The sequence below is a fragment of the Melospiza georgiana genome, chromosome Z (assembly GCF_028018845.1).
Source record: "Melospiza georgiana isolate bMelGeo1 chromosome Z, bMelGeo1.pri, whole genome shotgun sequence".
Taxonomy (NCBI): Eukaryota; Metazoa; Chordata; class Aves; order Passeriformes; family Passerellidae; genus Melospiza; species Melospiza georgiana.
The window spans coordinates 37157174-37173203 of record NC_080465.1 but is presented as its reverse complement, the minus strand read 5'-3'; the positions used below and the strand labels follow the sequence as shown (position 1 = coordinate 37173203).

Sequence of the window (16030 nt, the reverse complement as noted above, 5' to 3'; positions counted from 1 at the left end):
ATTTCCTCCAAAATCTATTGGAAAATCTTCACGTTCTGTCCAATGCAGTTAATTTGTCATGAATTAATGATACTGACTTTTGTAATAAATCCATAACCAGAAGAGGAATCTTATAGAAAGGCAATTCACAATTACAACTGAATTTTCAGATATTTTTGAACCTCTTGTTTTCAGTTACTCAGTGAATATGATACTTGGACACCCAGCAATTCTAAAAATCACATGACTGGTTCTCAAAGGTTCCTGCTGTTGATAAAGAAACACAACATTTCAAGATAATTTCTTTAACTGAAATAAAGGCTGGGAGCTAGACACAGAAGAGTAATGGAAAATTATGACTAACTTATTTTAAAAAAATATTAATTATTCAATTAGAGATTATTACTGGTGGCTGAACCTGTATTTTGTCTTATGCTAGTGAGTGGTTAGAAGATTTACCCTCTTGATTTAAGAGGGCAAGTGGCATTTAGACCTTTCAGTGTAATATGTTTGCTCAGAACGAATGAAACAGAAGACAGAACTGTGTCCAAATAAATGTGCTTGAGATATACCTTTGACAGTTATCTGTGCTATTGCTTCTATAACACCAAGGGTAGACATAGCAACGCAAGTATAGTTTGCAGACTGTCTGACATCATTAAGCTCAAGGACGTTTCTCCCTATTGGCATATCATCCTCAGGTGTCAAATCTTCTGCTCCTAGCATCCATTTCACATATGGCATTGGTGATCCCACCGCAACACAGGTGATATTTACACTCCCGCCAGGCATGATCTCATGATTTGTTGGGGGTATAGAGAACCTCGGTGGGACCCTTCGAACTGGAACAAAACACAAAAAAAAGGTAATAACATATACAAAAAAGGAAACTGAGTCTTGCATAAGGACAGCATGCAGTGTACAGACACAATTTATTATTTTAGCGTTTATTCCAGTCTGCCAGAAAATATATATATAAGAGAAATAAGAGATTAAACAAGAATTTTGTCTGCACACAGTATGATTTATTCTGTATTTATTTGAGGATATTATTAGGCACATTCATACAAAGGCTGATTCAGACCTGCTAGGGCCCCACATGTAACTAACTACATACTAACAATACACAAACACCATGCAAAAGATATACACGCACACGTGCACGCACACACACAAGCGCACATATATATATGCATTTTTTTTATGCTGATACATATATATATGCACAGAAGAAAACTGGAAGGTCAACAGCATGCTTGAGTTGATCACCAACTTCAATGCTGCATGCTTCCAGTTGATGTGAATAAATGTGCTACGCCACATCGTCACATCACAGTCCTGGAACACACTGCCTAGAATAAATTGAAAGTGCAATTTCATTTGCTTTCAGACTCAAAGTAGATGCAGCCTCAAGACCTCACACTAACACTGAAACAAACATAGAAAAAATATAGAATTGCGCACAGATTCAAATATATATATATATATATATACACACATATGTATACATATATACAAATGTATATAAATATACATATACATATATATATTGAGAGAGAGAGACAGATAGAAAAAGAGACAGAGTCACAGAAAGAAACTAGGCAAAGCCAGTACAAAGTACTGGATTTGGTCATGCAGGCAAGCAAATGACAGAAACTGTAGAGAATCATGCTTAGGGAAATGTCTGAGTAAAAACTGCAGAGAGAAAACAACACAAAAAACCCATTGGGTGAGGAAAAGAAACTTGAAAGCGATGAAAATAGGATAGGCTGACAGATACAGGAGTTTAAGAGGAGCATAGCATTTGAGGGAGAAGGAACTTAGATTAAATTTAGGTGGTTAAAAAGCAACTGCTAGGAAGAGCGACTGGGGAAATAGCAGAATATTTAACATTCAGGATTCCACTATGCTCACAGTTTAGGGAAAGCAAAATAAGGATTAATAATATTAGACATTTCTGTATTGATAGAAAGGGGTGGCAACCTTAAACACATAGCAGGACATTTCACTAACAGAGTAGTTAATATTTAAACAAACACAACACCGAGAAAATTACCAGGCAATAACAGATCAGTGTTCCTGCTTCAAATATTCTCAGTGGTGTGCACATGTGTGTAGGAGGTGGAAGTGACAGAGGTAGCTGAGAGAGGTAGGCTTGTATTTAGGCCTTTCATTGGATGGTGTACTCGAAACTGTATTTATTTGGCCTTAATAGAGGCTAATCATTAAACACAGTTTTAATTCAGCAAAAAAGTTAGAAGTAAAATAAGACTATAAGTGAGTTTGAAAACAAAAAAAAAACCCAAAAAATCAACAGGAAAACTATATTAATCTGAAACCTTTCCTCCAGGCTTGATTAAATTTCCGTGATCCTCTATGGATTCAGAAGGGGCTTACTGCAATGGCCTCATGAGTGAATGACAGGCAGAAGGGGAACAAGCAGAGAGCAAAACATCCGTAAACGGCCAGTTCACAGAGGCCACACAAAGCAAACAGCAAGCAATGAGCAACTTCTTGTATTGCACAAAATCCTTATAGACAAAGGAGAGTTTAGTCTTCATGCGTGGGCTATTTGGAAAAGCAACTACTGAAACCATTCCTTGAAAAGCAGGCATCAGTATGAACAAGAAATTAAAAGGGAAGAAAAGCAGGAACACTGACCAAGTTTAGTAGACGTTAGTATTAAAAGCTAAAGAGATTGCCATGCATCCAGGTTCATTCTCTCGTGTCATGCACAACAGTTAGATACCAGCACTCATCAAAAGCCATGACCAGAGCATTCTCCGCTTAAACATAACATTAACTTAAAAAATGCCACAATGCAGCTACATTCATTTCATTTGTATTCTTTGTTATTGGTTTAATTAATAGTTTTGTAAGGTGGGTAAAAAGTAAAAAACACACCAACCTTCTCGCAGCTCTGAGGGATGTAGGGGGTTTGATGCAGAACACAATGAAATGAGGAAAGGAGAAAAACAAGGGAAACACAGAGAGAGTAAAAAGGCCATATCAAGGCTTTCAACTGCTACTTGAACATCTCTACTTGCTCTAATTAAACCTTCCTACCTCATCTTGAAAAGTTAGCATTTTCCACAGCTACAACGGAAACAATAGCTAGCATAATTTTGAAATTTTCCTTTGGATATAAAGGTATACATGCCTCATGCAGTACAGGAGAGTCAGTATGTTGGAGGAGAAGAGAAAGAAAATAAAAGATCAAATAAATTTCTACGGATGTTATAACTATGAAAGGTTTTCCTTTCTTTTTCTTTTTTAATTAGCCAAAAGAGTAACACCATATGAAAACGCATCAGGTTGATAGAAAAATCAGCTCTAAAAAAAATTTCAAAATCAGGCTAGGCTTTTTCTGTAAGGTCATCCATCCTACTGTACGGTTTAAGCTGTTTATATTTTCATTCCTATTTCCCCCGCCCATCCCCTTATAAAATAGACACACACACACACACACATATATATATATACACACATATGTATGTATGTATGCAATAGGCTTTGTTTTACAGAACTCTACATCAATCAGACGTAGGAAATACTGCCTGAAACAAAGCCCTTCTTTCTAGGTGAATCAAAAAGAAAATTCAATATGTTAATAACCATTTTTACCACCATACAGAAGAAGATAATGGTTTTATTATTAGTGATACCTGTCATACACAAAGGCAATTTCTTAAAATAATATAGCCAATTGACCCCTATCATTCTAAATGACTACACTTCACTTACAAGTCTACACTAAAAAAAAAAATAAATCTTTTTATATATATACACATACATATATATTAAGAAGAAAGAGAAAAGAAGAAAACACAGTTGTGCTCTGCATACATAAAGTTATATTGTTAGAAGCCTTTCCTTTGCAGTTAGACAGCAGAGGTCAGGTAGGCATACACCTCAATGCCCCGGGGTTACACTCAGCTGATTAGTGGCACACAGAGCAGTCACTTCAGTAGTTTGAAAAGAAACGCAAAATAAAACAAAACAAATACAAGAAAATAAATGCAAAGCACAATTTAACTTAATGCAGGAAAAAAAATCAAGTTAAAATGCAAAAATATAAATATACTTACAAACCTTAACCCACAGGATAGACTGGACTCAAGAGTGCTTTAAAAGAACAAAATAAACCCCAAGCCTTTCCTCCACAGTTTAAAATTAGCTTTACAACTGACACATTTACCATGGCATTTTGGTCATTACAGTGGTTACTGTACAGATCCTGAGAGTATCTTAGCCCTGAACCTGCATGAACAGTGGATGCCAGGGTTATGTCATTCCTACCTCTGACATATAGATTGGCAGGGGCAGAATAGCGTGTACCCGCACTGTTGGTTGCAACACACTCATATTTGCCTTGGTCAGATTCTTCACTCAGTTCAATTTGGAGGGCACCTGTATGAATATAAAATACATTGCCAAAAAGAGGGTCAGAGAAGGCTTTTTACATCCATAATAATACACCTCTCAACAATATGAAAAGCTTGTATGCGAAGGTCCACTCAACGTCGATTCATTTTCTTGCTAAGGTGCACAGACAGAAAATGATGCAATGAAAAAAACAGAGATTATTTTTTTCACATCATCAGTGCTAGCACAGGAAAACAATCAGCATTTGGCAAAAAAAAACACAACAAAACCCTGTCTAAACAATACTATTTCCTAAGCCATTAAATGAAGATGGGTGAGACTGCTTCAAGGAAGAATGGCTTTTAATAAAACAATAGAGATTAAATAGTTGGGTCATTATAGTTTTTTATTTTTTATTTAATTGTTTCAATCTAGTAACAAAAGTAGCACAAAAGGTGGTACTCATAAAAAAGCAGGACAGACTTCAAGAAATCTTCTGCTGAAGAAAGCCAAAAATGCGCAGCAAGAACAAAAAGGCTGCTTGAAGTGAAAAAAAAGAAATTGTATTAGTCATTTACAATTATCAAAATATTATTTTAAAGAAATAAAACTCCTTTAAGACATGCAGATTGATAAGAAAAGAAAGACCGTTTTCCGCAACTTACAATCTTAAAGTACGTTTGCTGAAAAACAAAGAGCAGTTGAATTAGAAGACAAAAAAGTTTCAAAAGCATGGTCTACGCCAACAAGGAAGAACCAACCAACCACTGCTGAGGACCATAGGAGGGCCCCTCCTGAGACACCCATCAAAATCCACAAGTGGGATTAGCAGTGTGGTGTCACAAAACCCAAGAAAAATATAAAACAAGAATTACAAAAGAAGTAAACAGTTTTGCTAGAGAATCAAAAACCAACAATACCACATACCACCAAGAATAATGAGTCAGTAACCTTTCATTTCCAAAGCCTGTAGATTAGAAGATCCAAAAATCCAGAGGTGAGAGAATTCCAAAAAAAAGAAAACTACAACAACCAAAAAAAAAAAAAAGGGCAAAACCACAATAAAAGGAAAAAAAACACTTCTGTAATTCTTTAGGGAGGGGATACATAATTTTCAATTTTATGAAGTTAAAGAAAAAAAAAGGATTGAAGAAGAACAAAACCAAAAACCTTTTATGAAAGATAAGACAAAAAGAAGATAGTCCATGTTGTCTTCTGCATGTCTGCTACTGTTCTCCAGACCATCTTGGCTTTGGTCCAGGAAAAGAACAGCTAAGGAAGAAAAAAAAATGATCTTTTTTTGCTCCAGTTGGACAAAAAAAAAAAAGAGGAAGGAAAAAAAGAAGAAAAAAAAGAAGAAAAAGAAAAAAGAAGAAAAAGAAGAAGTAGAAAAAAGAGAAGAAGAAGAAGAAAAAGAAAAAGAAAAAAGAGGGACAAATGGTACGCTGTGACTGGGCTATGGCCAGGAGACCTGGATATGCTTTCTTTGAAGCATATCACTTTTTTTTTTTTTTTTTTTTTTTTTTTTTTTTTTTTTAAATGAACAAATGAAAAGGGGAAAGGAAAAGGCAATGTGAAGAAAGAAAGGTCACAATATGAGAGTCACTGATCATAACCAAACAGGAGGACAAAGGAAAAAGAAAATCAGATGATGGACATTTCCATGGTTTTTATTTTGTTTTGTTTTTTTCCTTATGGAAAACAAAACAAAACAAAACCAAAAACAGGACAAAGATGAGAGGGATGAAAGGACAGAAAGAATGAGTAAGATCATTCTGTGAACGTTAGTTCAGCACTCTTACCTCTTATTGGTGTACCACCTGGGTGGATAATATGAATGCAAATAAGATTAGAAAGAAGAAGCATTAGTACGAGAAGAAGGAGGCTAGGGCTTTGGAAGAAGAATCAAATTAGATTTACAGAATTAAATAAGGTCTTAAGAGAAACTTGAATTACTATACTGTTAAAACAGGAATATATTAGATAGTATTATCAGGTTATAAAAGCAAATTGCATTGTACCACAAAGGGCAAAAAAGGCTATAATTGGCTGCACTGCCATTCTCAGAGTAGCATCTGAGTTCTTAGACGTTCGGTTATATAGGGTTAGAAATGTATCAAATATGCCTCAAATACTTAAAGGAAACTTTACAAAACTGTACTTATGACATATTTTAGGAAAATATTGGAAATTCTATTTAAATATATATATATATAGATCTATATATATATAAAAAGAGGATATACTGAAGTCTATCTCAAAACAAACACTGCAGTTTAGGCTGGATTATGGCATTTACTGTTCTAGATCTTTGTGATACATGTGTACTGTTTCTTTTAGGTGTTGCTATGACTGATAAGACAACATTTCTGTGGAGGTGTGCGTGTGCGCCACTATAGGGGTCTGGTGACTACACTGACTGTTAGTAAAATGCATGCCATGCATTTTAAGAATAATAATACTAATCATATAATAATTATCATAATCATAATCATAATATTCTGAATATGGAAATTAGTGGGGGTGAAGTGCGCTTCAGAACTAAGCACTTACCAATAGATTCTGGAGATTTAAATACGGAGAGAAGAAAGACAGCATAAAAATATTATTATATTCCTTATAATTTGGTACAAAGTTTTCAGTAAAAGCTTTATATACTAAATCATCTATGTCACATGTGAAAAAAAATCTTAATTTACATTAACAGAAGGTTAATTTACACAGTTCTGCTGACAACAAGCAAAAAGTAGGTTAACAAGACGATTTAACATCACAGGACAGGTCAAAAGCTGAGAATTCTGGGAAGACACGTGATTAAACAACTTAGATTCTACAACGATAACTACTACAATTGTTGAAGAAAAAAGCTCATTATATCCCAGTGATCAATGATCTGATCTTATTTTGGGATAAGCATTAAACTCGATAAATTTAGAGATTTGTTTGTCTGTTTCTGGTTTTGTTTTGTTTTGTTTTTAATCTAAAGAGAGCAAAAGAATAAACTAAGGCAGGAGGAGAGTAAGAGAACTGCTAGGAAGGTGCAAGGGGCAAAGAGAGAGAAAGAGCAGCAAAAGCTGGAATCTACACCAAAAGCAGACTTCTGTAGATCCAGAAAATATAGGATTCATAAAGCTTTAGCGTGGACGCACACTACTGTGGCTAAATGTGTTGGAAAAATGCTCAGCCAGCAAAAAACCCCCAAGTTTGTTCCATAGATTTCCCAAAGATTTCATTTCCCTTTTTTTTTTTTTCAGGTATAAATCTGCATGGGAAGAAGTACTGTGCTTTATGTATTTGTGAGAGGAAAGAAGATGTGTCCAAACTGGCTAATCTTTGGTGAAGTCAAATGTGGAAAAGACAGCAATAAACACATTTTAGATTTTAATTGAAGTGTCTAATGCAGGTTTTGGTTTTGATGAATATAACCATTGGTACTCCTTGCAATTTCTGAATGAAGTCCAATGTTGAAATAAATTTGTTAAAAAAAATTAAAAGGAAAGAAGAAAGAAAGAGGAGAAAATGGATCCATCAAGTACTGCAGAAAGCAGTAAAGAAAAAAATTATCAAAAAATACAGTCACAGCAGTGAGCAATGTGGAGTAAACAGAAGCTGCAAAACACATAGAGACAGACTCTATAGAAAGCTATGACAACATCACAGACATGGACAACACACTCAGTAACACAGAAAAGGAGAGGGGAAAGAGAAATTATTACCTATAAATAAAATATTTTTAAAAAAGGAAGAGAAAGAAAAGAAAGAAAAAGTGAGAGAGAACAACTCTGGGCGTTGGTGGAAACAAGACCTTACCTGAGCGTAGCTGCTTGATGCGGCCATTGTTGTTGCTTGTGTCAACAGGTAAGAAATCTTTGAACCAAGTTATTTCAGGATCAGGATTGCCACTGGCTGCGCACAACATGGTAGCTGTACGAGTTCGTTCAACCACCTTCAGCTGTGGGCCCATATCAATGGTTGGAAAACCTCGAGGAATTTGATCCTCTGAAAAAGAAATTTATAAATTGAGGGATTTAATTTCAGTTGTACAGTGCTGCATAAAAGCCCAAATCATCCTGCTTAACATTTAGTGATCATCTAATTATTTATAAACAACAAACAACTGATCAAAACGCTGATACAAAAGAAAAAGTTAATTAAAAATGGCTATAATCTTTATAATTATAGAATCATACGAGATACACTAGTTAGCAGGCAATCACTGGACCCATACTGAGGTACCATACAACACTGATGTTGCCCTTCTTGCAAGAGGCCCTACTGTTTTACATGAAATATCAAGTTACCATTATCAAATCTACCAACCTTAAGGAAAACTCCTCTTTATACCAGAGAAGTACACAAGGAAGGATCACTGTGCAGTGTCAGATCTGGCCGCTAACTCAGAAGACCTAGGTTATGTTTCCTGCTTCTATCATTATTACTTTTCTGCTGTTGTTTAACATCTATTGCCCCTGTGCTTTGATTGTCCATCCTACAGATGGACTTGATAGTGCTTTACTGCTACAGGGGAGTGCTGCAAAGATGAATGCCTTACAGGACTGCAAAACACCGAGAAATTCTAAACATTGCAGCTGTGCGGACAGCAAAGTTGAAGTGGCCCGAAACTCACAATGACATTGAATAGATACAACAGGGCCTATTAAAATACTCAGATACAGCCCCAAATCCTCATGCTAGTGTGGTTAATACTGAAATATTAAAAAATATTGCACAGAGTAATTGGCCTTCATAATGTGACACCTGCTAGCAAGTAACACTGAAAGCCCAGTAGGATCAGGAAATTTCTCAGAAATCAAGTTTGCATAGCTAAATAACCCGTTTGAAATAAAAAATCTTGCTACTCATTTCCACTGCAATGGCAAAAATATTTTTACTGAAAAATAATAATTCCATTCAAAAAAGAAAATCAAAAATAAACAAAGAGGATAAACACTCACTATAAGCCACGTTATTTAACATCTTAACTAATCATTACTGACATGCAATTGATTAGGGGATAAAACTAACAGGAGAAATTGTTCAACATTAACTCTCTTTAGTTAAGAAGTATCACATTTTCAAAGATACCAGGTAAGTCTTCTGACTTTTCTGAAAATATGTACAGCAAACACAGCCTACAGATCTTTGTAGTTCCTGGGGTATGATGTTGCTCATGAGCTACTTAACTGCTTGCAATACAAGAGCACATAGATAACCACAGAATAACAGACTGGTTTAGGACCTTAAACAAAATCTACATTCAACCCCTCTGCGATGGACAGAAATCTCTTCCACTAGACCAAATTACTCAGAGATACATCCAACCTGGTCTTGTACACCTTCAGAGATGGGGGATCCACAACCTGTCTGAGCAACCTATTTCAGTGCCTCACCATCCTCAGAGTAAAGCTTTTCTTCTTAAGGTCTAATCAAAACCTACTCTCCTTCAGCTTAGAGAAAATCTCCCATTTCCTATCCCTTTTGGAAAGCTCTTCTCCAGCCTTCTTGTAGTGCCCCTTTAGGTACTGGAAAGCACAACAAGGTCACTAGAGCTTTATCCTTTCTCGGCTGAACAGCCCCAACTCTCTCAGCTCTTCTTTGTAGAAGAGGTATTTCAGACCTCTCATCAACTTGTGGCTATCTAATGGACTCATTCTAACTAATCAAAGTCTTTCTTCTGTTGGAGGCTCCAGACCTGGACACAGTACTCCAGGTGGGAGTCTCACAACAAAAGAATAGAAAGGTATAAGTATATCCCCTCACCTCCTAGACATGCCTCTGATGCAGTCCAGGATAAGATTGGCTTTCTGAGCAGGGAGTCTACATTGCAGGGGCATATCAAACTTTTCATCCACAAATATCCTGTCTTTCTTCCCAGGGTAAGCCTCAATTTGTTTTCCACTAAGTCTCTGTTATTATTTGGAATGACCCCAACACAGGTACAGAACCTTTCACTCAGCCTTGTTGCACTTCCTCAGGTTCCACGTCTCAAGCCTGTTAAGGTCAATCCATGTCCTTCACTGGGGTGACCCCATCACACAGCGTGGTGTCACTGGCATATTTGCTAAGGGAGCACTCAATCCCACTGCCCATGTTGCTGACAAAGGTGCAAGTAGCACTGGGCCCAATACGAATCCCTGAGGATTTTCAGCTGACACTAGTGTCTAACTAGACATTGAGCTGTTGACTGCAACTCTAGGAGCGCCACCATCCAGCCAATTTTTTATCTACCAAGAGTTCCACCTGTCAAAATTCCTGCTTCTCCAGTTTAGAGACAAGGATGATATTTGGAAGAGTGTCACATGCTCCACACAAATCCATGCACATGATTTCTGCTGCCCCTCCTTGTTCAACACTGCTGTAATGCAATCCTAGAAGGCCACCAAATTTGTCAGGCATGATTTGACTTTAGTGAAGCCATGTTGGCTGTCAACCATCACCAAATTTGTCAGGCATGATTTGACTTTAGTGAAGCCATGTTGGCTGTCAACAATCACCTAATTATTTTCAGTGTCTCTTAGCATATTTTCCAGGAGGATCTGTTCCATGACCTCTACAAGCACTGATGTGAGACTGCTTGGCCTGTAATTCTCTGGTCTTCCTTATCTCCCTTTTTAAAAGTGGGGTCATGTTTTCCCCTTTCCTGTTGGTGGGAACATCACCGGACTGCCACGAGTTTTCAAATATGATGTGTAGTGGCTGCATTCTTTCATCCCAACACTCTAGTCATAAGAGAGGTCCCTGTGTTTCCATGATGCCAATTAAAGTCATAGACCTGCAGGCATCCACACATCTCTAGTACCACCCATGCTGCGTGCGTTAGCACAAAGGGGTTTTAAGTTGCTCCCCAATGACACTGACTTTCTGTCTGGTGTGGCTGGACTGTCTTGGTGCTCTGCTGCTGACCTGCATACCCTCTCCAGACTCTTTCTGGCTCAGCAATCTAACTAGTATGTGTGGGATGGCAAGTCCCACACTTTATCACTATTAAACCTGATGATATCTCCCTCCCCTCATATCTAATTTAAACCCCTATCAATAAGCCTGCTAGCCCTTCACCAAAGAATCCCTTCCCCCTTGGAGAGAGCTGAATCCCGCCTTCATTCAGCAAGCTGGTGCCACATATATAGGCCATCCCATTATCAAAGAAATCAACATTTTGGTGATGACACTCGTCATGGAATCATGTGGGTCCATCTGTTTCTTTCAATGCTAACACCTGCAACTGGAAGAACAGAGGAGAAATAATCTTGACCCAATTCACCAACAATTCCAGGGCCTTGGTACTGTGAACAAAACTCTCCAGAAAGCTTTCATGACTCTTCAGAACAAGGATTTCTACCAATCAGTTGATAAATGCCAAATCATTCACCAGCCATAGGCTCTTCCCAAAGAAAGGTATGTTTCATGTCTGCTTATAAAAGTCCTTGCTTCGGTATTAGCTGACAAGATTTGACTTGGGACACAGAACAGGATTTTTATGACCTTACCTTTCCTACTTGGCTTATACAAAAACCCCTAGAGTCCCTTTTGCAAATACCTAAGTGTACAACAAAGATAATCTATCTTGAATGTTAATAGGATGAAGTAGTAAAGAGCCTCCCTTTCTTATTTTTAATAAGGGCAATTAAATTCCATCCATCTGCCTTATGCATACAATCTCTTTGAATGAATGCTCTTCATGAAATTTTCATGAGAAACATCAAAATCGAACATTCAAATACCCAGAACTGTTATATTTTTGACAGTTGTGGCTGGTATCCAACCTGGCTTTCAGGTATCTGGCAATAAACCCAGATATACAACATCAAATGGACAAGGGAAATAATGAAATTTCTAATTGGAAGGCTTATCACAGTGGATTTCATTTTTAGGATGTTATTTACTTTTTGTCCTATAAGTTTATTCATAATTTGTACAACTGTCTTTACACATTAGTGATACCAAGTATGACAGATCATCAAACACTCTAGGAAACAAAGCTGAGCATCAAATCATTGTACAACTGCATCTCAGCCACAGTAAGAGGAAAGTAACTATTACAATTTTTTTATGTATTGGTATCGCTATAATTTTACGTGAGGTGGCCAGGAAAAATATTTTTTACTGATCATTAATATACTCACTAGGTTCTAAACTACAGTATATTCTGCTCTTCCCATGTAAAATTCAGTTCCAGACAATTAGTTTCCAATTCATCAACAATTTAAATCAGACTTGACCTTCTCAAAGCCATTTGGTACTGTCATTTTTAGAGGCCATTAAAGGTCAGATTTTTCTGTCCTTGTGGTTTAGCGACTTATACATGTAATACGTATTTTGTTTAGGATGACAGATACAAGTGATTTAGAAATAGGCCACATACTTTGAATCTGTTATTTGTCTTATAGGTGCTGAATTTCATTATTGGCATTAAAAGAATGCATTTAGTACAGCACTAGTATAATTTCCAATTGCTGCATGACTTCACAGAAGTTATTTGTCAGCGTATGATCTGAACAATGTAGAAAACAATTACAGAGAGAGATTACCAGATAAGCCCATAAGAGAGAATGCAACAAAATGACCTTGCCTTGCTTTGGATCATGGCTCTTCGTATTTCTCAAATCTCTGTACATTCAATCAGTTTGACATTGCTCACCCAAGGCACACAAAATGGACAACAAACAGAAGCTGGAAGCCACTGAGCTGCCAGAAAGTTGTCACCTTCTTGCCATTACTGAAACCTGGTGGGATGTGACTGGAGTGTGACTACTGATGGCTACAGGCTCTCCAGAAGAGAGAGGCGAGGAAAGAGAGAGGCAGAGGGGTGGCCCTCTACATCAGGAGGCAGACTGAGTGTGAAGAGCTGTCTCTGAAGAGCAGCCACGAGCAGGGCAAATGCCTGTGGCTAAGGATCAGGGACCAAAGCAACAAAGGGAACCTTGCGGATGGTTTTAAGTGCAGACCCCTGATCAAAGGGACCCTACTGATGAAGCCTTCTTGCTCCAGCTACAGGAGGCATCATCCTCACAGACTCTTGTCCTGCTGGGGCATTTCAACCATCCCAAAATCTGCTGGGAAAGCAGCACAGCAAGCTGCAGACAAGCCAGGAGACTCTTGGAAAGCATGAGGGATACTTTCTGGAGCAGAGGAATAGACAGCAGCCCTTCCAGAGGGGATACAATCCTGGATCTGAAGGGCACCAATGGAAGTGAGCTGATGTTGAACATCAGCGTTGGAAGGAGTTTGGGCTGCAGTGACCACACATTGCTGGAGTTTGCAGTCCTGAGGGCTATGGGCCAGGTGAGGAACAAAGTTAGGCCCCTGAACTTTAGGAAAGCAGACTTCCAGCTCTTCAAGGAGATAGCCAGTGAGATCCACTGGGAGACTTTCCTCAGGGACAAGGGAGTGGAACTGAGCTGGCAGATCTTTAAGGAAATCTTCCACCACGTGCAAGAGCTGGCAAACCCCAGGAGCAAGAAACTGGGCAAGGAAGGCAAGGGAACAGCAGGGCTGAGTAAGGAACTTCTGGTCAGAGTGAAAGGAAAGAAGCAAATGGACAAGCAGTTAGAGCTAGGATGGGTGGTGACCTAAGAAGAGTAGAGATATGAAGTATGGTTGTGAAGGGATGAGGTCAGGAATGCCTAGGTGAAGCTGGAATTGAACCTGGCAAGGAATTGTTCAAGGTCAGGTTGGATAGGGCTCTGAGCAATCTGATCTAGTGGAAGGTGTCCCTGTACATTCTAGAGGGTTTGGAAATAGATGACCTTTAAAATACCTTCCAACACAGGCCATTTTATGATTCTATGTTCGGTAACCAATGTCCTTGCTGCCAGTTTAGTAATTGCTTCCCTTCCAAGAAGCTTTATTGGAAAAAGCACATTTACCCTTTACATTCAGATTTCAATATAAGTATACCTTAAACAAATATAAAATACATTATTTTACTTGTTGCTTCATTTGTCCTAGAGGTGAGCTTGCCCTCATAAATGCAACAGCATTTAGAGGCTCAAACTCAGTGTTTTTGCGTGAACAGTAACTTTGATGGAGTGGTATCTTGAAAATAGCCACAATTTAAAATTATGTTCTATCAAAAAAAGAAAGCATACTTATCTTTAAGTGGTAATGATAGAAAAAATCATAGCTGCGCCACAACTACATATTATAAACTCTGTTCTGCTCATTGCTTAACTCTGTTTCCTCTAATCTTAACAAAAAAAAAGGTGCAATCTCTTTTTTAGGTTTTTTTTTTAGTGATGTAATTATTTCATAAAATTTCAGGAATGGAACTTCCCAAGCTATGCAGGTGTACTGTAAGACTGTATGCAGAAGCTGGACTCAAAGAAAGAAGAGGATTTCATTACAATGGCTTTGACGCTTTGTGGTAAAACCTGCATGTCCAATATACAACACAGCTAAAGAAAAAGGAAGACAGCCATATTTACCTAGGATTTGTGCCACAGCTTCTTAACACTTTTACTATGTTTTCTGTAAAAGGTAACTTTCAGACCATGCATAGGCCCTGCTAGCAGCAAGAAGAGTATTACCTTTTAGAAACAGATTGAGTCTTGAAGTCTTAAATTTTGCACAGCTACCTTACTGAATCACTCTGGCAATCACAATCATGATTTAAAAAGAAAGACTGAATAGTGTGAATAGTCTTCTGAGTTACAGTACAATATGATGATACTACTACGATTTGGATATCCAAAGCAAATTGCTATGACTTTGGTTTTGGATTATGAACTATAAAGGCACAGTAATAGCATCAGAACTTAAGACCAGACATTGTCAAGAAAACTGGCCAGTATGTTTGTTAAGTATTTAATTTCACCTTAACTATTTTCACCACCGAAACATCCATGTTTCAGAATACGAAACTGGAACTCATATTCATATGTAGAACAGAATATTAACCTGTAGTTAAATCTGTGTATCTGCCTAGCTAAAATACATACTCACAGTACTTGACTGTGCCTCTTGAAAATTTTGGTTATGTAAACCAGTTATTCTTATTGTGCAAATGGAAGGTGGTTCTCTACTCTATTCAGAAAGCAAAGAAAGTGAATCTATTTCAGGATTCCCTGATAGGTTTGCCACAGGCAAATTTCAGTCATTCTGCAGTTCACAGAATAAAAAGGCACACATGGAGCATTCCCAGAATACATTATAGATACTGAAGATAAACTGCCACAATAAAGTTTATTATTTCAAAGAACAGTGTAAATAAAGCTTTTATTTTCACTATTCCAGATGGCAGCAGCATATAATTTGAACTGTTTTGACATCATGACCGTATTATTCAAAATCATTCTTCTTCCTTCTGAACTGAATGCAGGATTGAGAACAGTAAAATCAAAGAGACAAGAGAAGGAACTAAAATCACCATTTTGCAGTGAAGTTGGTATTCTGTACTATTATTGAAGAACCATGGATATAAAGGAATTAAAAAATAAAACCAGAGCCAATTCTAATTATACATAAAAATTAAATTGGATTTAAAATACATAAAGCATCAGAGAAGTGTCAGTTAATAAACATTATTTGTACTGAAACGCTATACAAGGCAAATTTTGGAAAATAGAAGCAATTATGAACACACAATAAATTATTTTGTGGGATCCTTTGTTCAAATTTGCTATGTACAGATGGATACTTACTGGTGTTGTACATCAGTAAAGCAGGGTAATGTCTACACTAGAATAAT

The 16030-nt window shown here is 37.3% G+C and overlaps 1 protein-coding gene across 37 annotated transcripts in view; it reads right to left on the bottom strand.

The window, feature by feature from the left end:
• Window positions 1–16030, bottom strand: part of PTPRD (protein tyrosine phosphatase receptor type D) — a 1169657-nt gene that overhangs the window by 134022 nt on the left and 1019605 nt on the right. For 16 of the 37 annotated variants that reach the window (XM_058043168.1, XM_058043170.1, XM_058043166.1 and 13 more), the window contains 6 exons: window positions 8155–8343; window positions 6898–6906; window positions 6147–6164; window positions 4279–4389; window positions 2888–2899; window positions 552–821 (listed from right to left, as the gene is read on the bottom strand). In XM_058043168.1, coding sequence (XP_057899151.1) covers window positions 552–821; window positions 2888–2899; window positions 4279–4389; window positions 6147–6164; window positions 6898–6906; window positions 8155–8343 — 609 coding nt within the window. The remainder of the gene's footprint in view (window positions 1–551; window positions 822–2887; window positions 2900–4278; window positions 4390–6146; window positions 6165–6897; window positions 6907–8154; window positions 8344–16030) is intronic. The other 21 variants (XM_058043183.1, XM_058043184.1, XM_058043186.1 and 18 more) reach the window with 5 other exon arrangements.